This window comes from Hemitrygon akajei, chromosome 5 (assembly GCF_048418815.1).
Source record: "Hemitrygon akajei chromosome 5, sHemAka1.3, whole genome shotgun sequence".
Taxonomy (NCBI): domain Eukaryota; kingdom Metazoa; phylum Chordata; class Chondrichthyes; order Myliobatiformes; family Dasyatidae; genus Hemitrygon; species Hemitrygon akajei.
Window position 1 is genome coordinate 36,474,907 of NC_133128.1, and position 25,892 is coordinate 36,500,798.

The 25,892-nt window shown below is 41.9% G+C and overlaps 1 protein-coding gene across 1 annotated transcript in view; it reads left to right on the top strand.

Moving 5' to 3' along the window:
- LOC140727196 (NXPE family member 3-like) overlaps positions 1-25,892 on the top strand; it is a 71,045-nt gene that overhangs the window by 21,068 nt on the left and 24,085 nt on the right. Inside the window, 1 exon segment of the mRNA XM_073044464.1 lies at positions 9,487-10,035. Within this exon segment, the coding sequence (XP_072900565.1) occupies positions 9,487-10,035 (549 nt within the window).

The following is a 25,892-nucleotide window of genomic DNA, read 5'->3' on the forward strand; positions in this document are numbered from 1 at the left end:
CTCAAATCATACTGACTCTAGATGTATATTGTTATAAAGGTGGCCTTCTCACCACTGAGTCACATGGCTGTTTACAGAGTTAGCTACTGAGCCAGGTTTGCATCTGATCCTGGTGAGAGGGTTACACAATGATCATAATATAGAATTTTATATAAAGATCGAAAGTGATTGAACACAATTGGAAGCTGTCTTCTAGCTGAATATAGCAAACTGAACAGAGTCAAGGAAATGTTGGGAAAGGGCTTCACTGACTATTACAGGTTGTCCATGGCAAGAGAAAAAGAATAAAAACAAGCGACTTTGCAAATGCTGAATATTCAGAGCAACACACACAAATGGTTGGATGAACTAGCAGGTCTATGGAGGAGAAAGCAGTCGATATTTCAGGTTGAGTCTCTTTGTCAAGACTGCAATCGAAGGGAAGAAGCCTTTTTACTGAGAAAGAATTTGCTGCAATGTCTACTTAGGCTGCAAGTAAAGTATTATTTATAAAGAAACAATGGCTAACTTTAAAAAGAATCAGAAATAGCTGACAAGTAATATACAAATATTGAGACAAATAAGCTAGGACAGTGGTAAAGCTTTGGCATGTAAAGGTAATATCGATTCAAATGAAAAGTGTACCCTGCTGAAAAGCAGTAAGTCTGAAGACTGGGGACATTTCAGAAACCTGCAGAACAATACAGATGGAAAGAAAAAGAGTGTGAGGACTTCCATGGAAAAGTAAAAATGAAAAGATTATCCAAAATATGGCTCCTTTATAAATTGAGACACAAAATATTATACCAGGCATAATGGTGAACTGTAAGGAAGTTAAATAAATATCATGAAATAATGCAAGAGTAGACTCTTTTTCATGAATTCTACAGAGCCCCAATGAGACTTCATGTGGGAAATAGTGTGCGGAGGAAGAAGATACTTGTGTGAGATGGAGTTTAGTGAAGATTCACAATTGATTTCTGGGAGCTTGGATCTGTCATAATAAGAGAGATCATGTTGATTAAACCATTCTTTTCTGAGTTTAGTAGAATGCATGGCTATGTCATGGCAACACAGAAAATTCTTAGGGACAGTCAGGGTAATTTCAGTGGAGTGTCCATAACCAGAAGTTACTGTCTCAAAACATGGGGCTGGCCATTCAGGACTGAGATGAGAAAACATTTGGTCACCTGGCAGACAGTGAATCTTTGGTTCTCACAAATAGGTTACCCAGAAGAGCTGCAACTCCTCAGATGAAGTGTGTTTTCAAGAAAAAGACCATAAGACATAGGAGCAGAATGAGGCCATTTGGCTGCTAGTGTGCCTTTCCAATCATCTTTGGCCAGCTCCCCTCTCATGCCTCTTTCATCCTTCTACTCCACTGTAATACTGATACATTCGACTTTAGCTGCTCCCTCTCAAATAGCAGGACGAATTCTATCATATTATGATTACCTTTCTTCTGAGGGCTCCTCACCTTAAGCTCCCTAAGCAAATCCAGCTCATTACGCAACACTCAGTCCAGAACAACTGATCCCCTATTGGGCTCAATCACAAACTGCTCTAAAAGCCATCTTGTAGGTATTCTACAAATTGTCAGTTGTTGCTCCTTCTCACACCTTGGGCAGTATGTTTTGCCATTTCCATAAGACCATTAGACACAGGAGCAGAATCAGGCCATTTAGCTCATCGAGTCTGCTCCACCATTCAGTCATGGCTTATCCTTTACTTTTCCTTCTTCAGCCCCACTCCCCACATTCTCCGCATAACAATAGACAATAGGTGCAGAAGTAGACCATTCGGCCCTTCGAGCCTGCACCGTCATTCTGAGATCATGGTTGATCATCTACTATCAATACCCGGTTCCTGCCTTGTCCCCATATCCCTTGATTCCCCTATCCATAGGATACCTATCTAGCTCCTTTGATGCAGTGTCCAATCAAGAACCTATGAATCTCCATCTAAAATACACCCAGTGACCTGGTCTCTACAGCTGCCTGTGGTAATAAATTCCACAAATTCATCACCCTCTGGCTAAAGAAATTTCTCTGCATCTCTGCTTTAAGTAGACACCCCTCTATCTTGAGGCTGTGTTCTGTTGTCCAAGATTGCCCCACCATCAGACAAAATCCTTTCCACATCAACTTTATCTAGGCCTTTCAACATTCTTAAGGTTTCAGTGAGATGCCCCCTCATCCTTCTAAGTTCCAGCCAGTACAGACCCAGAGCTGTCAACCATTCCTCATATGTTAACACTTTCATTCCTGGAATCATTCTTGTGAAAACCCTCTTCAATACCCTCATTCCTTTTCTTAGATGTAGAGCCCAAATCAGTTCACAATACTCAAGGAGAGGCCTTGCCAGTGCCTTATAAAGCCTCAGCATCACATCCCTGCTCTTGTATTCTAGACCTCCTGAGATGAAAACCAAAAAAAGGATGCTTTCATCCCCACCCACTGCCAATGCTCTAACCATGCCAGCAACTTTCCGATAATACCATGGTTCCTAACATGGTAAGCAGCCTCATGTGTGGCACCTTTTTAAAGGCCTTCTGAAAGTCCAAATATACAACATCTACTGCATCCCCTATATCTATCCTACTCAAAGAATTCCAACAGATTCAACAGGCAATATTTTCCCTTAGGGAAAGCATGCTGATTTTGTCCTATCTTGTCCTGTGTCACCAAGTACTCCATCCCCTCATCCTTAACAATTGACTCGAACATCATCCCAACCACTGAGGTCAGGCTAACTGGTCTATAATTTCATTCCTGCTGCCTTTGTCCTTTCTTTAAGAGTGGAGTGACATTTGCAGTTTTACAGTCCTATGGCACCATGCAATAGTCCAATGATTTTTAAAGGTCATTACTCATGCCTCCACAATCTCTACCACTACCTCTTTCAGAACCCTAGAGTGCAGTTCATCTGGTCTAGGTGATTTATGTACCCTTAGGCCTTTCAGCTTTTTGAGCCGTCGTTGTCATGACTATCCCTCGAGGTCAAGGATGATGGTCTTCGTTCCATTGATCTATCGTGGCCCACAGAGTGAAGACACCTATGCGTGTATTTGTTTAATGTGTACTTGATGTTGCACTCCAAGGAGAACACGATACTTCACAGATCAACCAACTGATTCCAATGGCATGGAAACCACGACGATTGGAGCTGATGAGTTTGTTGCAGCCTTCATCTGCCTTCACAGCCATTGAGTTCGAAATAACATCATCAGTCTGTTCCAACGTTGAGGTCTTGTTCAGATTGTTCTTTTTCAGGGACCTCACCCTTGACCTTACCGCCATGGGTGACCCTACTAGGAGCGTAGCTCCAGTCGGCATCGCTCTCAGAATCTCAGGACCACACAAACTTCTCCACCACGACAAGGTGGCAATCCACGGAGAAGCTTTTTGAGCATCTTCCCCCTTGTAATAATAACTGCAATCACTTCTCTTCCTCACCCACTTCAACATTTGGCATACTGCTAGTGTCTTTCACAGTGAAGACGGATACAAAATACTCATTTAGTTCATCTGCCATCTCCTTGTCCCCCATTATTGTTTCTCCTGTCTCATTTTCTAGCAGTCCTATATCCACTCTCATCTTTCTTTTATTTTTTACGTACAGTGGCATGTAAAAGTTTGGGAACCCCTGGTCAAAATTTCTGTCACTGTGTATAGTTAAGTGAGCAGAAGATGAACTGATCTCCAAAAGTCATAAAGGTGAAACATTCTTTTCAACATTTTAAGCAAGATTAGTGTATTATTTTTGTTTTGTACAATTTTAGAGTGAAAAAACGGAAAGGAGCACCATGCAAAAGTTTGGGCACCCCAAGAGATTTGAGCTCTCAGATAACTTATACAAAGGTCTCAGACCTTAATTAGCTTGTTAGGGCTATGGCTTGTTCACAGTCATTGTTAGGAAAGGCCAGGTGATGCAAATTTCAAAGCTTTATAAATACCCTGACTCCTCAAACCTTTTCCCAAAAAGCAGCAGACATGGGCTCCTCTAAGCAGCTGCCTAGCACTCTGAAAATTAAAATAAATGATGCCCACAAAGCAGGAGAAGGCTATAAGAAGATAGCAAAGCTTTTCAGGTAGCCGTTTCCTCAGTTCGTAATGTAATTAAGAAATGACAGTTAACAGGAACGGTGGACATCAGGTTGAGGTCTGGAAAACCAAGAAAATTTTCAGAGAGAACTGCTCGTAGGAATGCTAGAAAGACAAATCAAAACCCTTGTTTGACTGCAAAAGACCTTCAGGAAGATTTAGCAGAATCTGGAGTGGTGGTGCCATGTTCTACTGTTATTTTGAAACTGTAAAAGATGGAAATAAAAAAAGTAATCTTGCTTAAAATATTAAAGAAATGTGTCATCTTTAACTTCATGCCTTTTGAAAATCAGGTCATCTTTTACTCACTTAACTATTCACAATAACAGAAATTTTGACCGGGGTGTCCAAACTTTACATGCCACTGTACTTGAAAAAACTTTTACTATCTACTTGATCTTGTTGTTAGCTTGCTTTCAGATTTCATCTTTTCCCTCCTGATAATTCTTTTAGTTGCTCTCCGAGGTTTTTAAAAGCTTCCCACTCCTCTATCTTCTGGCTAATTGTTGCTTTGTTGTATGCCCTCTCATTTGCTTTACTTCCCTTGCCAACCACAGTTGTACTATTTTGCCATTTCAGTATATCTTCATTTTTGAAATACATCTATCCTCTTCCTTCCTCATTTTCCCCAGAAACTCACACCATTGTTGCTCTGCTGTCATCCCTGCCAGCATCTCCTTCCAATTTACTTTGGCCAACTCCTCTCTCAAACCTCTGCCACTGAAATACTGTTATGTCAGACATTACTTACTCCCTATCAAATTTCAAGTTGAACACAATCATATTGTGATCATTGTCTCCCAGGGTTCTTTTACCTTAAGTTCCCTGAGCGCCACCAGTCCATTACATAACACCTAATCTAGTATAGCTGATCCCCTAGTAGGCTCAACAACAAACTGTTCTAAAAGGCCATCTCGTAGGCAATCAACAAACTCACTCTCTTGAGATCCATTACCAACCTGATTTTCCCAATCGACCTGCATGTTAAAATCTCTTATGACTATCATAACATTGCCCTTTTGACATACCTTTTTTATTTCTCATTGTAATCTGTGGTCCACATCCCATCTACTGATGGGGTTCTTTTACCTTTGCAGTTTCTTGACTCAACCCCCAAAGACTGAACATTTTCCAATCCTACATCACACCTTTCTTCCTCTTTGATGCCGTTCTTCATCAGCAGAGCCATGCACCCCCTCTACCTACCTTCCTATCCCTCTGATACAACGTGTAACCATGGACATTCTGCTCCTGACAACAACCATCCTTCAGCCATGACTCAGTGATGGCCACAACATTATACCTGACAATTTGTAAAAGTGCAACAAGATCATCCACTTTATTTCCTATACCGTATTTGCTACCCTTTTTGATTCTGCATCCCTCATGCACTGATACTCACACTACTGGCTCCAATTTTCTCCTATGATCTGCCTGCCTTTCCAGACAGTCTGACTGTATGCTATCTTTGTTATTTCACCATCCGTCCAATCCTGAGTCCCTTCACTCTGATTCCTATTCCCCTGCCAAATTAATTTAAACACTCCCCAACAGCTGTAACAAACCTGCCCATGAGTATATTGGTCCCCCGACCCTTCAGGTGCAACCCGTCCTGTTTGTACAGCTCATACCTCTCCCAGAAGAGATCCGAATGATCCAAGAATCTGAAGCCCTGCCCCTGCACCAGCTTCTCAGCCACACATTTATCTGTCAAATCATCCTGTTTCTACCCTCACTGGTGTGTGGCACAGGCAGCAATCCAGAAATTACTACCCTGGAGGTCCTGTTTCTCAGCCTTCTGCCTAGTACTCTAAATTCTCTCTTCCGGACCTCTTCTTTTCCTTCCTATGTCATTGGTACCAAGATATCTGGCTGCTCTCCCTCCCCCTCCAAAATGCAGTGGGTGCGATCCAAGATGTCCCTGACTCTGGCACCTGGGAGGCAACATAGCATCTGGGTGTCCCGTTCACATCCACAGAATCTTCTGACTGTTCCTCTGACTATTGAGTCCCCTCTCACTACCACTCCCCTCTTCACCCTCTTTGCCTTCTGCACCACAGACACATGCACAGACCCAGTAACCTGGTCTCCATGGCATTCCTCTGGGAGGTCATCCCCCAACACATTATCCAAAACAGTATACTTATTATTGAAGGTAATGACCACAGGGGTGCCCTACACTAGCTGCCTATTCACATTTCCATTTCTCCCAACAGTCACTCAGCTACCCAGCTCCTGCAACTTAGGGGTGACTACTTCCCTATAATGATCTCCTCGATTATCTCCTCACTCTCCCGTAAAAGCCGAAGGTCATCCAGCTGCTGCTTCAGATCCGTAACATGGTCTTCAAGCAGCTGCAGCTGGATGCACTTCACACAGATGTAGTTTCCTGGGAGACTCTGGGTCTCTCAGGACTCCAACATCCGGCATGAAGAACACACAACAACCATTTACTACACTCAGTACAGTAAGAGAAAAAAAGACTATGATGTTTAGATATGAGTGGATTTGGAGATGGTACTGGAAATAGGAATTGGGGTTACCCATGATTTTATTGGATGAGAAAACAATAATATAGAGTTAAATGGCCTACTCCTGCTCACTTTCTTATTTTACGAGTTTCCTTCCAGTGGCTTGGCTGGCTCTCTGCCTCTTCTGCCACAGCAGAACACTGCAACATGACAGGATCATTATTGCTCCAGGAGAGAAGCATTGACTTGCATGATGGTCTTCATATGGATCAAACATAGTGTGAACATTGAGGGGCTCATTGCAGGGAGGAGTACCTCTCAACACAACACACAGACAAATGGCCATTTTCAGTGAGATCAGTCAAAATCTTATTGAATGTCGGAGCAGACTCAAGGTGCCAAGTGGTTGAGTCCAGCTTTGATTTATTATGTTCTTTGTTTTGTTATGAGTGATGAACAGACCTGATGGACAATGGGGTGCAGAGTTAACCATTCCCAACCCCCCCCCCCGAGAACCACGAACTATTGCTGTTGCTATGCTGCTCATGAGAGAGAGAGATAAAGCCCAGGCAAGAACATTTGCTACAGATAAGAGGGGGAGAGAGACTGTTGATTTACTGTATTATGACTCTTCCTGGATTATTTACCTTCCACTACAAGGACTTTACTTTGCTCATTAACATTCCTCAGGAGATAGCAGGAGTGGCCTGATTTGATGGACACGGTCATTCAGAGTTGATGGATAGCTGAGACCCCGTGAGTGGGGATAAAAAGACAGGTCTAGAGAGACACCTTTCAGACACACCAGTGGACACTGACTGAGTGTTGGGAACCCACAGAAAGTTGGGGGCTTTGGAGACCGAACCAGGATATCGGTCAGTAAAGCTCACAGTGTTACAGCAGGGCTGGTGGGGACTTGTGTGAGTGTCCACTCATGCCAGAGTGACGAGTCCACCACAGAAGAACGGTCTAGCTGAAGACCAGAGGGGTCATAACTGAATGACCACAACAACACGACGGATTAAGAAAGAAATAGAAGGTTTGCCTGCTGTTGCTGTTACATCTCACTCTCTCTCTCTCCAACGATTTCAATACAACAACCATAACCACCTCAGCATTTATGAACTGAACTGAACTCTATACTTTCCTATGACAATTCATTTACCCCTAGACATCGATAGAGCTTGTTTATTATTGATTATTATTATTCCTACACTTTTAGGTTTATTACTGCTAACTTGTTTTATATGTATATTTGCATTTTTGATATTGTATTGTTCAGTTTACTAATAAACACCTTTAGTTTGGTACCACCAGACTCCAATGGATTCTTTCTCTGCTGGTCAGACACCCAGTTATGGGTACGTAACAGTTTCCTGCAGGGAAGACTTCACATCACAGGGTAAATGGTTTATGCAGCAGCCTGAAGAAATAAATTAACCAGTAACTGACCTGTAGGGAGTTGATTCCTTTAAATGGTACAGGTAGAGGTCCCTTCCTCCTGTTGAGCAAGTGTTGCTCTATATGTGGTTAAAGTTTAAGCCAGAACTTGAATTTCAATTGAACAGTGCTGTAATCATGCTGGTAAATGGCATGTTCTGCTAATTCAATAAACATACTTCCAGCAGACATTCATTGCTGCTCAACAACTTCAACCTGACTGCATCTTCAGCTGTTCTGCCTGGAAATAGTTATGCTCACTGCCTCTTCCATTCTGAGAATCTAAGACCTCTCAAAAGCAGATGTAAAAATCTGAATTTTACACGACAGAATTCCATGAGATGCAAGCAAAGTTCAGCATCAAATCATTGTATTATTTCAATGCACTAAATATTACCACAAACAGAAGGTAACAAATGGTTGAAATTATTTTGAATTTGGTTCCAATTAATTACTCACTAATGACGTCCTCTGTGAAAGTTACCATGGTTGATTAGTTTTTGACAATGTATTTCACTCCATAATTCATCCTAGCCATGTCTCATCCTTGGCAATCCAACCATAGCCAGAGTACTTACAACACTGTAGTTTCTCTTTAAATAACAACTATATAATTCTATAATCTTTCATATCGCTGTCATTGACCATCTTTGTCTTCAACACGAGGTACATTGGTGAAATTTTCTGAAGAGGTGACATGAAGTTTAACATCATGAAGACCAATGCTTTCAGCCTCTCCAGTACTGGACATAGAATGAAAAGTGTACACTACTGTGCAAAAGTCTTATGCATGTATATAAAGCTAGGGAGCCTAAGATTTTTGCACAAACAGACAGACAGACAAACAAACATACTTTATTGACCCCGAGGGAAATTGTGTTTCCTTACAGCCGCGCCAACTAAAAATATTGTAGAAATATAGCAATATAAAACCATAAATAATTAAATAATAATAAGTTAATCATGCCAAGTGGAAATAAGTCCAGGACCAGCCTATTTGCTCAGTGTGTCTGACACTCTGAGGGAGGAGTTGTAAAGTTTGATGGCCACAGGCTGGAATGACTTCCTATGAGGCTCAATGTTACATCTCGGTGGAATGAGTCTCTGGCTGAATGTACTCCTGTGCCCAACCAGTAGATTATGGAGTGGATGGGAGTCATTGTCCAAGATTGCATGCAACTTGGACAGCATCCTCTTTTCAGTACAGTATACGTTGTCTTTCCAGTTACTAAATAGCACTTACTACCACTGAGCTAATATAAAAATAAGTACTCTTATCGCAGCTCTCCAACCAACCTTCTGTGTTAAACAGTATACAATACTTTGCAGAAGTCCTAGGCACCCTAGGTATATATTTAAGCCTAAGACTTTTACACAGCACTGTAGCTCTAGTTTTACACATTGATCTTTGAAAGGTTATGCTGGTAAAATATTGTTTTAGTTGTCACTTAATAAATTATTACTCAGAATTGTTTAAATCATTTTCTCTTCAGGCCTCAGAAAGTTCGATCTGGGCCACTCATTGAAAACTGGACCCCATCTTGCTCTGGATGTGGACAACAAGATCAAGATAGATTATTTTGCGCATGGGAAACCAATACGCATCCAGCCCATATCGAGTCAGGACCTGCAATTCATTCCAAATAAATTGGATGACATTCAAGGAAGAAAGAACACAGTTATATCCTTCACTATCTGGTGTCATTTTAATACTTTTCCGGTGGAGCATTACATCCCATGACTACAGAACATTCGGAGGTCAATTCTACGCTTGCTGGGTAGAAGTCCTGATACAGTAATTGTAATAAAGACAGCCAATGTCCAGGCCCTTTCACAAGGGATTAGTCTCTATAATAGTGACTGGTTCTCCTTCCAGCTTGATTTAGTGATGAGAAGGATGTTTGAGGGCATCAATGTGGCATTTGTGGATGTATGGGAGATGACTATAGCCCACTATCTGCCACATGAACTACACCCCAAGGGAATCATCATCAAGAATGAAGTATCTGTGTTCCTTTCATATGTGTGTCCTTTGAAAAAGGGTTAAATGCTACCTGAACCTTTTTCATTCTGAGAATACTATATGTTTATAATTTGAATTCCAAGAACGATTTTTTAAAAAAAAATATGTCATACAGGTATTTTAAAATAATCAAAAAATTGTAAACTCTTCCCTTTCTGTTCTGATTTTAAAATTAATCATTTTCCACATTATGATCAGGACTTAGGTGAAACAATGGGAGTATGGGACATTGTGAATCTATTGGGAAAAAGTAGCTGAATCAAGTTAATACAGAATGGAATCAGAATCAGTTTAAGGTTTATTATAACTGAATCATGATGTGAAATTTATTGTTCTGTAGCAGCAGTACAGTGCAAAGACATTATTTTATAAATTACAAAATAAATAAGTATTGTAAAAAGAATAATGAGGTTATGATCAAAGACTGGATGAGCGTGGCTCTTTCGGCTTCTGTACAGTACTGGGTAAAAAATCTTAGGCACATATATATTGCTAACTTTGCACAGTACTGTATTTCTCAATGAGGAGCATTGTTAATCTGGCGGGAGCAAAACATGTCGGGAATGGCAAAGGTGGAGTCCCACAGGAGAGGTGTGGGACAGGTGGCAGAGAAGGAGTTCCGGGGGTGTTGGTGCTGGTGCAGACACACCCAGACCTGAGACACCAGGCAAAGTCATTTGATTCCAAACAATTGTTTTATTGATCATCATAAAATGTCTTTCTGGTGCTTCCTGCTCCCTCCCTTTTCCGTTCCCTTTTTTCCAACCACGATTCCCCTCTCCCTGTCACCTTCCCACTCTCAGTCCACAGTAGAGACCCATATCAGAATCAGGTTTATCAGCATTCACATGTGTTATGATTTTTTATGTGTGGCAGCAGTAGAGTGAAATACATGAAATTACTAGAGTACTGTATAAAAGTCTTAGGCACCCTAGCAATATATAAGACCATAAAACCAAAAGATATAGGGAAAGAATTAGGCCATTTTGCCCATTGAGTCTGATCTGTTATTTCAACATGACTGATTCATTTCCCTCTTAGCCCCAATCTCCTGCTTTTTCCTTTCCTTGTATCCCTTCATGCTCTGACTAATCAAGAATCTATCAACCTTTTCCTTAAATATACCCAAAAACTTGGCCTCCACAGCCACCTGTGGCAATGAACCACAAATTCACCACCCTGTGGCTAAAGAAATTCTTCTTCATCTCCATTCTAAAAGGAAGTTCCTCTATTCTGAGACTGTCCTCTTGTCTTGGACACCCCCATCATCCTCTTCACATCCACTCTATTGAGGCCTTTTAACATTCAATGAATTTCATAGAGATCCCCCATCATTCCTCTGAATTCCAGTGAGTACATGCACAAATCCATCAAAAGCTCCTCATACAATTGGCCTTTCAATCTAGGAATCATTTTGATGAATCTTTCTTGTATATCTTCTTTCTTATATAATGGGCAAGTTAATGCTCAAACAACAAAGACAAGGTTTTCTTTTCGCTTAAACAACTTTACTTTCATCGACAACTTCCAATAGGGGTGCCATCTTTTACCCTCTTCCACCCCACAATACACCAGACCCCCACACCCCCCCCACCCCTTTTCTTCTTTCCCCCTCGTGTGCATGCCCATAACAGGGAAAGTGCACATGCCTACTTAATACTTAGATAACCGAAATGAACAGAACTGAACAATCTCCTATCTTTTTTCGTATATTCATTTTTAAAAATTAAAAACAATTTAAAGACAATTTAAAAATAATTCAAATGTCCATTAGGACATGAGATCTAGTTCTAGCCCTTGATGTTGATACAATTCTTGAGGTGCCAAATGTCTTCACTAAGTGCCTTTAATGGCACAAGAGCTGGCTCTCCCTTCTTTGTGAAACGGTCAGCAAGTTTTCCTTTGTAGTTGACTATAGTGCGTGAGAGATTTTCTGTGTTTAGACAAGTTTCTTGATGCTGCTCATCTTTTGACAAATCCTCTTTTCTGTAACTGACTGGGTGGATTTGATGGTAAAGAGTATTTGTCTATGACACAAGTTATTTGTAGACCGTCCTTTGGTTCACCATGGAAAGGCTCAGAAGAGAGTGTGGCCAGATAAACAGTATTGTTACTACCTTCAGATTTTGCGAGGGTTTCTCCTGCCAGTGTACTACTGTCCTTACAACTCTTTCAATCCTTTTTGATTGTCAACAATCTTCCCTCTTCTCCCATCAGTACAATAAAATGTCCCCTTGAGTCCCTCCATCTGGAAGACTCCCAAGCAAGGCAGCACTGAAGACAACGAGCCTCAGTGAGCTATCTTTTCCAAGCTGTTGCAACTTCAAGACTACCTTTTCAGATTGAATTCTGCACATTATTTTGTTTGCCTCATGTGAAATTTGCACTGTGGCATTTTTGTGCTGGATGTCAAGTTGCAGGCATCAAAGATGATGTCAGGTCTGCTCTGACTTGCCGCCCAAGGAATCTGACCCATTTTTGACTTAAGTTGCTTAGCTTTAGCTTCAACGTATGGCACGTGAGGATTCCATGCGGATTGTATGAAATTTCCTTCTTGGTGCAGTTGTACTGTTCTTTCATAGCAAGGCTGTCTGTCCCCACATAGCATTTCATGTTCCTCATGTCCAACCTAAAAGGCTGACTTTAGCTGAGAGATACCTGTTGTGGCAAAGTTTTCTGAGCCTCCCCATATGAAGTTATCTATATGACAGGCAAGTACTCCAATCACATGACATTCTGAATCCCAACACTAAAAACCAGCTAGATCTACTTGTGGCATCCTTCCTCCTGTTTTCAACATTATTTCCTTGATCTTTTAATACAAGCAGAGTGACGAATCTGCTAGACCATATACACACTTTTTGAGTTTCCACAGTGTTCTTTCACTTCTGGCTTCACGTAGGGGTTGAATGTAAATATCATTTGACAGACCGTTCCCTATAAGAATGCAGATTCTATGTCCATGCAATGGGGTTGCCAATGCTTTTGATGTATCACTGAGAGAAGTACACGGAGAGACTCTGTTGCACATGTCTGTGAGTCTTTTCAGAGTTCTTTTATGTTCAGTTCCTCAAAACCACTAGCCACCAAGCTAGTGTAATTCCTGTTGGATTCACTATCAGGGTGCACACCCATCTTGTAGACATTGTCTTTTGAATCTGGTCTCCTCAAATACTCCATTACTTCTGAAACAACTGATTTCATCCTGTTTTGCAGATTCAAGCAACAGCTCATTAGTGCATGCAGTGCTGAAGTATGTTTCCCAACCTATTCACTCCCTGTAGGGCCCTCTAGAGTAGGTGGCCTGTCAACCAGTACAGTGGGAACATTACTGCAAGAACTGTATGCTATTGTTGTCTTTGTTTCAATGTTAAAGTTCTCTGCTGTATTTCTGTATTCAACATTGTTAAATTCACCGCTGTTATCACTAAATACTTTCCAAGTGGGCCTTGCACACTTGTCCAAGAATGGCTGAAGTTTTTTAAACTATATCTGAGCTCTCTTTGTGCTTACAATGCTACCAGCACTGAAACGTGTGAACTCATCAATGATGTGGAGATACTACACTCCCTGCTCCAGTTCATGTAGGTCTATGGCTCCTGTTTCATCGTATTCAGATGCTGGTGGCAGACCAACCTCAGACTTGATCTTTCCAAACTTTTGGCATGTCTGATAGCTTTAGAATGGAAACATGATCTGCATTTTTGTCCCCTGAACTCTTAAGCAGTTCCTGAAGTCCAGCTTGTGTGTGTCCAAACTGCTTGTGAAGTTTGAGAACAGTTTATATTTCTCATTTACGTTCATGTTTTCTGTGACAGTACTTCATTCTCACATTGATTCTCAGTAATGTCTTTATCTTGAATGATCACACAGTAATGTCCAGGGCTGGTGAGCTCAAGAGACACTGGTTGTTAAGTCTCTTCAGTTTGCCAGACCTGGCCATTACTTGTTTGCTCATTCTCCATACCCAGGATTGCCCCTGCTTTCTTTGGGGAGGATTTACTCAAGAATAATAGAATGTTCATTGTTACCACCTTTGTTTGGATGTAACATTTTGTCTGCCTTATTTTTGTGTGAATTTTCGCTCTTTCGCTGGAATGTATATTCTTTCCATCTCTAAATTTGAATGCTTTGATACTAAGTGTATCTGTGTTCAACAGTTTCTGCACTTCATTCTGGTTTAGTTCACTTACATAGTTTTCAAGCCATTTTTCTCCACACACTGTGCATGCGTATGCAGTATCAATATTAGTGACTCTATCATCAAAATCTCTGCCTCAGATTTCTCTGCATTAGTAAGTGATTCCTTTGTGATCTGGCACTCTTCTACATCTTCACATTTGCTATTTTCTTCAGCTAGCCTAAGTTGTCTATCCTGTGCAGAGAGTTTCTTGCCCAGTGGTAAATACTTTGATATACCACACATTTTGATCTTCTGCCGTACTTGTTTATTAGACTTGTGCCAGAATTAGAATGGCGCCCTTGTCTGGTCCCTCTGAGACCTACTCTTGCTATACTCTCGCTTCTATTGAGTGAAGTATGTCGTTTCCTGACTCAAACTAATTCTGACTGTTGTCTTGGCAGCCTTTTCTCCAAAAAAATCCTCTTCAATGCCGACTTCAGAGATAAAACTACAAGTTCTGTACATGCAGTTAACCCTTTCTGTCCATTATGTCTATGTATGCAGTATCCAACAATTTAAAAGGAACACAGTATCAGGAAGTTCCATTTATGTTTACACATGCAACTGGACTTCAGTTCAAAATCAATAATATAATCAGTCATATTTTTAGAATTGTCTCTGTAAGTTGTGTTGAAGTCTAGATATGACTCATAAATCTGATCCTTTCCTTGCTTCAAAAAAACATAGTCGAGTATATTTATTAGCATATTCATACCATCATCTTTGTTCAAGTCTTCCACCAAAATTCTCATCCTGGTCTCTTTTGTTCTTCCCAAAAGCAACAGCACAATGGTAAGGGCCTGCTTGTTCTTTTTGAGCTTCGTAACAAGAGTCCATATTCCAATTTCATTTCTCCAGCTTTCGAAAGGCTTGCTCTCTTCGAATTCTGGCAGGATCCTAGAATTGGAAACCATCCTCTGCTACCACTGTTAACACTCAAACAACAAAGACAAGGTTTTCTTTCACTTAAACAACTTACTGTCATCGACAACTATTGGGTTTTGACTATTGACTTTTATGACTTTTGGCTTGTTGTTATTGGGTAGTCTGGGTGTGTTAATGTCGAGTTACACAGTGTTGAAAAAACACTTAGAGCACATTATGCATGGAAGCATTCTGGGTACTTGTATAGTTTAAACTGTCCTTCAAAAATGTGTTAGATTTAGATCTCTCTCTCTCACACACACACACACACACACACACACACACACACACACACACACACACACACACACACACACACACACACACACACACACACACACACACACACACACACACACACACACACAGACACACACACCTCTGTCTTTGATATATTTTTACAGGAGAAATAATCTTTAACAAGTTACACAGCTGATAAACAGTTTCACAAGTTGAAGTATCTTTGTTTTGCCAACATTCATTCTGTGATCTGCTTGGTAGGATATCAAACAGTCCCCTCTGCTGGACAAACAGGATATAAGATAATACAACTGAAGCTTTTACCATTCTTTTATACTTTCCTTTTAAGTTTGAGCTCCCAAGTGAAACACTTGGAGTCATACAGGCACTTGTCATAGAAAGAGGTCCTTCTTCCTCTGGTCTATACTTACCCAGACTGGCCTGGATTTAGCCTTATCCCTCTAAACCATTCTTATCCATGTACTTGCCCAGGTCCCTATTAAATGTTGTTATTGTGCCTGCCCCGACCACTTCTTCTGGCAGCTCATTCCATAAACTGACTGCATTTCGGGTGAAAAAAAAGTTACACATCAGATTCCTATTAAATCTTTCCCCTTTCATTTTAAACACAAATCCTCCAGTTCTGGATTCCACAATTTCTTCAGGGTGTTAGGTTCTAATTTGAAGGATACGACGTCCAGGGTTCTGATCTCAGGATTGATACCCATAGACCATAAGACCATAAGACAAAGGAGCAGAAGTTGGCCATTCAGCACATCGAGTCTGCGCCGCCATTTCATCATGAGCTGATCCAATCTCCCCTTTAGTCCCATTCCCCCGTCCTCCTACCATAACCCTTGATGCCCCGACTACTCAGATACCTATCAATCTCTGCCTTAAATACATCCAATGACTTGACCTCCACAGCCGCCCATAGCAACAAATTCCATACATTCACCACCCTTTGGCTAAAAAAAATATTTCGCATCTCTGTTCTGAATGGGCACCCTGCAATCCTCAAGTCATGTCCTCTCGTACTAGACTCCCCCACCACGGGAAACAACTTTGCAACATCCACTCTGTCCATGCCTTTCAACATTCGAAATGTTTCTATGAGGTCCCCCCCTCATTCTTCTAAACTCCAAGGAGTACAGTCCTGCCCCAACCATACTACCCATGCTACCTATGGCCTGAAGTAGAAAGATAATACAGTTTAACATGTTGCTAAAGAGATAGTGCAGTCGTGAGGATCATTGGACTCTCTTCCTGGGAAGGTGGGACCTGTAGAGATGTTGCAGGCTGCACAGCAAACTGAAGGGTAACTAATATCCTTGCTGAAAGGTTTGCTAGTGTTGCTCCAGCGGGGCTGAAACTAGAGTTACAGGGGATCGGAACCAGAGTGCTGGAGCAGATAGTGAAGTGATTGTGAGAAAAGATGTTATTAAACCTATATGCAAAGGCAGGAATTAAAAAGTTAAGCATGGTGGGAATAATGTTCTGAGTTTCATTACAAGGAGTACTGTAGGTGAGGCAGATGAGCTTAGAGAAAGGATCAGCACACAAGATTGTGATATTGTAGACATTGGTGAGAATTGGTTGCAGGAGGGACAAGACTGTTTCAGGGTTCCATTGTTTACGATGTTACGATCTTGAAGTTCTATAAGATGTTGATAAAGCCTAATTTGGAGTATTGTGTGCAGTTCTAGTCACTAGGAGCAGCCTGTGGAATATTCCGTCAGTCCCCGGGGAGTTACCGTCCTAATGTATTTTAACAACTCCAATACCTCCTCTCCCTTAATATCAACATGCTCCAGAGCATCAGCCTCACTCATACTGTCCTCACCATCATCAAGTTCCCTCTCATTTGTGAATACTGAAGAGAAGTATTCATTGAGGACCTCACTCACTTCCACAGCCTCAAGGCACATCTTCCCAACTTTATCTCTAATCGGTCCTACCTTCACTCCTGTCATCCTTTTCTTCTTCACATAATTGAAGAATGCCTTGGGGTTTTCCCTTACCCTACTCACCAAGGCCTTCTCATGCCCCCTTCTTGCTCTTATCAGCCCCTTCTTAAGCTCCTTCCTTGCTACCCTATATTCCTCAATAGACCCATCTGATCCTTGCTTCCTAATCCTCATGTATGCTGCCTTCTTCCACCTGACTAGATTTTCCAACTCACTTGTCACCCATGGTTCCTTCACCCTACCATTCTTTATCTTCCACACCGAGACAAATTTATCCCTAACATGCTGCAAGAGATCCTTAAACATCGACCACATTTCCATAGTACATTACCCTGCAAAAACATCATCCCAATTCACACCCGCAAGTTCTAGCCTTATAGTCTCATAATTTGCCCTTCCCCAATTAAAATTTTTCCTGTCCTCTCTGATTCTATCCTTTTCCATGATAATGCTAAAGGCCAGGGAGCAGTGATCACTGTCCCCTAGATTCTCACCCACTGAGAGATCTGTGACCTGACCCGGTTCGTTACCTAATACTAGATCTAGTATGGCATTCCCCCTAGTTGGCCTGTCAACATACTGTGACAGGAATCCATCCTGGACACACTTAACAAACTCTGCCCCATCTAAACCCTTGGAACTTATCAGGTGCCAATTAATGTTAGGGAAGTTAAAGTCACCCATGATAACATCCCTGTTATTTTTGCACCTTTCCAAAATCTGCCTCCCAATCTGCTCCTCGGTATCTCTGCTGCTACCAAGGGGCCTATAGAATACCCCCAATAGAGTAACTGCTCCTTTCCTGTTCCTGACTTCCACCTATACTGACTCAAAAGAGGATCCTGCCTACTTTGCCCACCCTTTCTGTAGCTATATTAGTATCCCTGACCAGTAATGCCATTCCTCCTCCCCCTTTCCCCCCTCTCTATCCCTTTTAAAGCACTGAAATCCAGGAATATTGAGAATCCATTCCTGCCCTGGTGCCAGCCAAGTCTCTGTAATGGCCCCGACATCATAATTCCATGTATGTATCCAAGCTCTCAGTTCATCACCTTTATTCCTGATGCTTCTTGCATTGAAGTACACATACTTTAGCCCTTCTACCTTACTACCTTTATACCCTTTATTCTGCTTCTCTTTCTTCAAAGCCTCTCTATATGTTAGATCTGGCTTTACTCCATGCACTTCTTTCACTGCTCTATCGATCCGGGTCCCATTCCCCTCACAAATTAGTTTAAACCCTCCCGAACCATGCTAGCAAACCTACCAGCAAGGATATTGCTCCCCCTCGAGTTCAGGTGCAACCCATCCAATCTGTACAGGTCCCACCTTCCCCAGAAGAGATCCCAATGATCCAAAAATCTAAAATCCAGCCCCCTGCACCAACTCCTCAGCCACGCATTCAACTGCCATCTCCTCCAATTCTTACCATCACTATCACATAGTACCATCAGCAATCCCGAGAACACCACCCTTGAGGTCCTATTCTTCAGCCTTCTGCCTAATTCCCGAAACTCACACTTCAGGACCTCATCCCTCTTCCTGACTATGTTGTTTGTACAAACATGTATCACAACTTCTGGTAGCTTTCCCTCTCGTACCAGGATGTCATGCACCCGGTCAGAGACATCCCGGACCCTGGCACCCGGGAGGCAACAAACCATGCGGGTGTCCTTCTCACGTCCACAATATCTCCTGTCTGCTCCACTGACTATAGAGTATCCAATGACAACAGCTCTCCTCTTCTCCGTCCCATCCTTCTCCACCACAGGGTCAGACTCAGTGCCTGAGGCCCTGCCACTGTGGTTCACACCTGGTCGGTCGTCCCCACCAACAGTATCCAGGACAGTAAACTTATTATTCAGGGTAATGTCTACAGGGGTGCTCTGCACTACCTGTCTACTCACCTTCACTTTCCCCCCTCTGACTGTCACCCAACGACCTGCTTCCGGCAGCCTAGGTGTGACTACCTCCCTGTAGCTCTCATCTATGACTGCCTCATTCTCCCTTATGACTCGAAGGTCATCCAGCTGCTGCTCCAGATTCCTCACACGGTCTTCCAGATCGCCGAGCTGCAAGCACTTCTGGCAGATGTGGCTCTGCAGGAGAGGGGAGTTCCTCCAGGACTGCCATATCTCACAGTACAGGCACATCACCGTCTCAGGAGGCATTGTAAAGACTAACAGGGAACAAGCTTGTCCTCCACCTCTTCTCATTGAAGCCTCTCGAGTCAAAGCCCCAAAGTTCCACTCCTTCACTGACCCACTCACTCACTGGCCACTTCCCTTTGACATCATCTCTGTACCTACTCCCCAGCACCTTAAACCTGTGTCCTCTTGTGACAACCATTTCAGCCCTGGGAGAAAGCCTCTGACTATTCACATGATCAATGCCTCTCATCTTCTTATACATCTCTATCAGGTCACCTCTCGTCCTCTGTTGCTCCAAGGAGAAAAGGCCGAGTTCGCGCAACCTATTCTCATAAGGCATGCTCCCCTATCCAGGCAACATCCTTGTAAGTCTCCTCTGCTCCCTTTCTATGGCTTCCACATCCTTCCTATAGTGAGGCAACCAGAACTGAGCACAGTACTCCAAGTGGGGTCTAAGCAGGGTCCTATATAGCTGCAACATTACCTCTCAGCTCCTAAATTTAATTCCACAATTAATGAAGGCCAATACACTGTATGCTTTCTTAACTACAGCATCAACCTACGCAGCTGGTTTGAGTGTCCTATGGACTTGGACCCCAAGATCCCTCTGATCCTCCACACTGCCAAGAGTCTTACCATTAATACTATATTCTACCATCATATTTGACCGACGGAAATGAACCACCTCACACTTATCTGGGTTGAACTCCATCTGCCACTTCTCAGCCCAGTTTTGCATCCTGTCAATGTCCCGTTGTAACCTCTGACAGCCCTCCACCCTATCCACTACACCTCCAACCTTTGTGTCATTAGAAAACTTACTAACCCATCCCTTGACTTCCTCATCCAGGTCATTTATAAAAATCATGAAGAGCAAGGGTCCCAGAACAGATCCCTGAGGCACATCACTGGTCACCGACCTCCATGCAGAATATGACCCATCTATAACCACGCTTTGCTTTCTGTAGGCAAGCCAGTTCTGGATCCACAAAGCAATGTCCCCTTGGATCCCATGCCTCCTTATTTTCTCAATAAGCCTTGCATGGGGTACCCTATCAAATGCCTTGTTGAAATCCATATACACTCCATCTACTGCTCTACCTTCATCAATGTGTTTAGTCACATCCTCAAAGAATTCAATCGGGCTCGTAAGGCACGACCTGCCCTTGAGAAAGCCATGCTGACTATTCCTAATCATATTATACCTCCACAAATGCTCACATTTCCTACCTCTCAGTTTCTTCTCCATCAACTTACCAACCACTGAAGTAAGACTCACTGGTCTGTAATTTCCTGGGCTAGCTCTCCTCCCTTTCTTGAATAAATGAACAACATCCGCAACCCTCCAATCCTCTGGAACCTCTCCTGTCCCTATGATGATTCAAAGATCATCGCCAGAGACTCAGCAATTTCCTCCCTCACCTCCCACCATAGCCTGGCGTACATCTCATCCAGTCCCAGCGACTATCCAACTTGATGCTTTCCAAAAGCTCCAGAAACATCTTCTTTCTTAGTATCAACATGCTCAAGCTTTTCAGTCTGCTGCAAGTCTGCACTACAATCACCAAGATCCTTTTCCATAGTGAATACTGAAGTAAAGTATTCATTAAGTACCCCTGCTATTTCCTCCGGTTCCATACACACTTCCCACTGTCACACTTAATAGGTCCTATTCTTTCACGCCTTATCCTCTTGCTCTTCACATACTTGTAGAATGCCTTGGGGTTTTCCTTCATCCTGCCCACCAAGGATTTCTCATGGGTCCTTTTGTCTCTCCTAATTTCCTTTTTAAACTCCTTCCTGTTAGCCTTATAATCTTCTAGATCCCTAACATTACCTAGCTCTCTGAAACTTTTGTAAGCTTTTCTTTTCTTCTTGACTAGAATTATTACAGACTTTATAAGTCATGGTTCCTGTACTCTATCATAACTTCCCTGTCTCATTGGAACATACCAATGAAGAACACACAAATATCCCCTGATCATTTGCCACGTTTCTTCCGTATCTTTCCCTGAGAACATCTGTCCCTAATTTATGTTTCCAATTTTCTACCTGATAGTCTCATAATTCCCTTTATTCCAATTAAACACTTTTCTAACTTATCTGTTCCTATCTCTCTCCAATGCTTTTGTAAAGGAGATAGAATTGTGATCACTATCTTCAAAATGCTCTCCCACTGAGAGATCTGACACCTGACCAGGTTCATTTCCCAATACCAAATCAAGTACAGTCTCTCCACTTAGGCTTAATATGTAGGCTTATCTACATATTGTGTCAGGAAACCTTCCTGAACACACCTAACAAACTCTACCCCAACTAAACCCCTTGCTCTAGGGAGATGCCAATCAATATTTGGAAAACTAAAATCTCCCATCACGACAACTCTGTTATTATTACACCTTTCCAGGATCTGTTTCCCTATCTGCTCCTTGATTTCCCTGTTACTATTGGGCGTCCTATAAAAAAACATCCAGTAAAGTTATTGACTCCTTCCTGTTCCTAACTTCCACACACAGAGACTCCTTAGACTATCTCTCCATGGTGTCCAACTTTTCTGCAGCTGTGACACTATCTCTGATCAACAGTGCCATGCCCCCACCTCTTTTGCCTCCCTCCCTGTCCTTTCTGAAACATCTAAAACCCGGCACTTGAAGTAACCTTTCCTGTGCCTGAACCATCCAAGTCTCTAATGGTCACCACATCAGAGCTCCAAGTACTGATAGGCACTCTAAGCTCATCCGCTTTGTTCACAATACTCCTTGCATTAAAATAGACACATCTCAAACCGTCCATCTGAGCGCATCCTTTCTCTATCACCTGCCTATCCTCCCTCACACACTGTCTCCAAGCTTTCTCTATTTCTGAGCCAACCTCCTCTTCCCCAGTCTCTTCAGTTCGGTTCCTACCCCCCAATAACTCTAGTTTAAACTCTCCGCAGTAGGCTTAGCCAACCTCCCCGCCAGGATATTGGTCCCCTTCGGATTCAAGTGCAACACGTCCTTTTTGTACAGGTCACACCTGCTCCAAAAGAGGTCTCAATGATCCAGAAATCTGCATCCCTGCCTCCTGCTCCAACCACTCTGCCATGCATTTATCCTCCACCTCATTCTATTCCTATGCTCACTGTCGCATGGCACAGGCAGTAATCCCAAGATTACTACCTTTGCATTCCTGCTTCTCAACTTCCTTCTTAACTCCCTGTAGTCTTTTTTCAGGACCTCTTCCTTTACCCTGCCCATGTCATTGGTACCAATATGTACCACTACCTCTGGCTGTTCTCCCTCCCACTGTAGGGTATCTTGGATGTGATTTATAGGGAAAAAGTTATAGGGAAAAGTTGAATAGCTTTGGACTTTATTCCCTGGAGTGTAAAAGAATGAGGCCAGATTTGATAGTGGTATACAAAATTATGAGGGATATGGATAGCATAATTATAAACAGGGTATTTCCACCATGGTTGTGTGAGACTAGAACAAGAATTAGCACACACAAAATGCTGGAGGAACTCTACAGGTCAAGAAGCATCCATGGAAAAGAGTCTCGAAGAAGGGTATCAGCTTGAAACATCGACTGGCTATCCTCGACTGAAATCACCCTGGGTCCAAGGTTGAAGTCCAACAAGCCCAGTAAATATGAGTTCCACAAGCATAGAGAGTTGCACAGAGACAAGCAAACTCTTTGATCCTTTGTTCTAACACATTAACTCAGCCCAGCTTCTTTCATTCAAACAACATGTGTTCATTAACAGAATGTTCAGCATAGCCTTATAAATCCATAGTCACTTTAAAGGACACTGCTCATTCATTATTCACTATTTTTCTGGACACAATATTCCTTGGACTTAGAGAAAGACATACATTTTACATATAATCAATAAGCCCGAATCCAAAAAAAGAGTCCATCAAGTCAATTTGACAGGCGTTGAGAAAGAATGCATCAATTTAGCTCCCTACAGACATTTTGTCATTACCAAACATCCTCATTTTAATGAGGCCAGAGTCTAGGAAAGAATCCAGTGGCTATCAGCAACATTAGACATTAACAAACCTGCAGTGTTTACTTTGCAATGACACTCTACATGCTGCAAGTTCAGAAAGAGTTACATTTTATTTTGAACTGTTCAGACATTCATTCAATGTGTTACAAAATTAAATACAACACAGGAGGACATACAAGGATAGTGTCTGCACGGTTAGTGGTAGGGCACTGAGGATTGCAGTGCACAGAGTGATCTGGATACACTGATCTATAATTCCTTGATCATGGTGTCACAGGTAAATTGGGATATATATATATATATATATATATATATATATAAACAATTCTAGTATATTTGTCTTTGTAAATCAATGCATTGAGATATTATCTTGAAGTTGTATAAAATGTAGGTGAGGCCTAATTTGGAGTACTTTGTGCAGTTCTGGTCACCTGCCAACAGGAAATATATAAATAAAATTGAAAAAGTGCAGAGACAATTTGCAAGAAGTTTTCGAGGATTTAAGGATCTCAGTTAAAGCTTGATCAGATTAAGATTTTATTCCCTAGAACGTAGGAGAATGAGGGGAGATTTGATAGTGGTATACAAAATTATGAGGGGTATAGACAGGGTAAATATAAACAGGCTTTTTCCTCTGAGGTTGGGAGGGAGTAGAAATCATACTTTAAGGATGATTTTGTTCATGCCGATGAGGGTGGTGAGAGTGTGGATTGAGCTGTTACCAGAAGACCTAAATGTGGGTTTGATTGCAACACTTAAGAGAAGTTTGGATAAGTACATGGATGGGCAGGGTATGTATGGTTATGGCCCAGGAGCTGCTCGACAGGACTAGGAAGAATAATAGTTCAGCACATACTATTCAGCCAATGAGCATGTTCCAGTGCTATAGTGCTCTATGTGTATCTCGGTAGGTTCTAGTCAATAACTTCCAGTGAAGGATCATATTCTAGCTAACTAAAGTAGTTTGATTGCACCTACAGTATGATTTATATTTGGCTTGTTTTTATTGGGTAGTGTGGGTGTGTTAAAGCAGAATTGCACAGAAATGTTTGAGAATCACTGATATAGCACATTATGCATGGAGACATTCTATGTGCTTGTGTAGTATAAAATGTCCTTCAAAAATATGTTAGATTTAGATTCATACATTCAGTCTGAGCCAGAATTAGATCTTTTAAAACCCTCTCCTACTTGTCACTAATAATGGTTATGGCAAGTTATTTCATTGTACTGATATACACTTACAAAAACCAGTTAAATCATTTTTGTAACCAGCCTCTCTGTACTTCCAAAAAAAAATCATTTACTTCACCAAAAGATTGGAAAACTGTGGAATAATGATACATGCTCCTTGATATTTCTTGGTGACCTGGTCATATAACTAATTTTGTATGGCTGATATGGAAAGGGTGGTGTATGAGCTAACTGAAAGGTTGCACATGAATTTGGTGACCAAAATAGCAGGTGATTTATTAAAAATCTGGTGCACACCAGGAAACCAGTTAAAGATGATGTACCTGAGCATGAATTTGGTACAGTTTTTACATTCTCAGTTAACAAGATTACTTGTAAAACTATATTTTACTAACATAATGGTGGCTAGAGGGAGATTAATTAATAGGTAATCATTAATTAATTAATTATTAATTAATTAATAAGTATATTAATTATTAATTAATAGACCAGGTCCTAATTATAGAATAAAATTGTCCAGAAGACTGCACTCCTGGTCGTCACAAGTGGGTAATCACTTCCCCAGCTATAGGTTGACTCATAGAGCCTAATGGCCGAGGTAAGAATGACCTCATATAGCACTCTTTGGAACAGCGCAGTTGTCTTAGTCTATTACTAAAAGTGCTCCTCTGTTCAGCCAAGGTAACATGCAAAGGATGAGAAACATCGCCCAGATTTGCCAGGATTTTCCATAGGGTCGTTTGTTCTACCACAGCCTCCAGTCTTTCCAGTTTGACTCTTATAGCTAGCCTTTCTAATCAGTTTATTGAGCCTGTTGGCATTACCCATGTTGATGCCATTGCCCCAGCACACCACTGCATAGAAGATTGTACTGCCAACAACAGACTGGTAGAACATGTGAAGGAGAGGTCTGTACACTCCAAAGGACCTCAGTCTCCTCAGGAAGTAGAGGTGACTCTGGTCCTTCTTGTGCACAGCCTCGGTATTGGTGCTGCACTCAAGTCTGTCATCCAGGTGCACCCCGAAGTACTTGTAGGTCCTCACCACATCCATGAGCTCACCATCAATAGTAACAGAGAGCAGTGCAGGCTTAGTCTTCCTTACGTCCACACCCATCTCCTTTGTCTTACTGATGCTGAGCTGCAGTTGATTCAGCTTGCACCATTCAAGGAAGTACTCCACCAGAATTCATCCTCCTCCTCACCCTTTATACGCCCAACT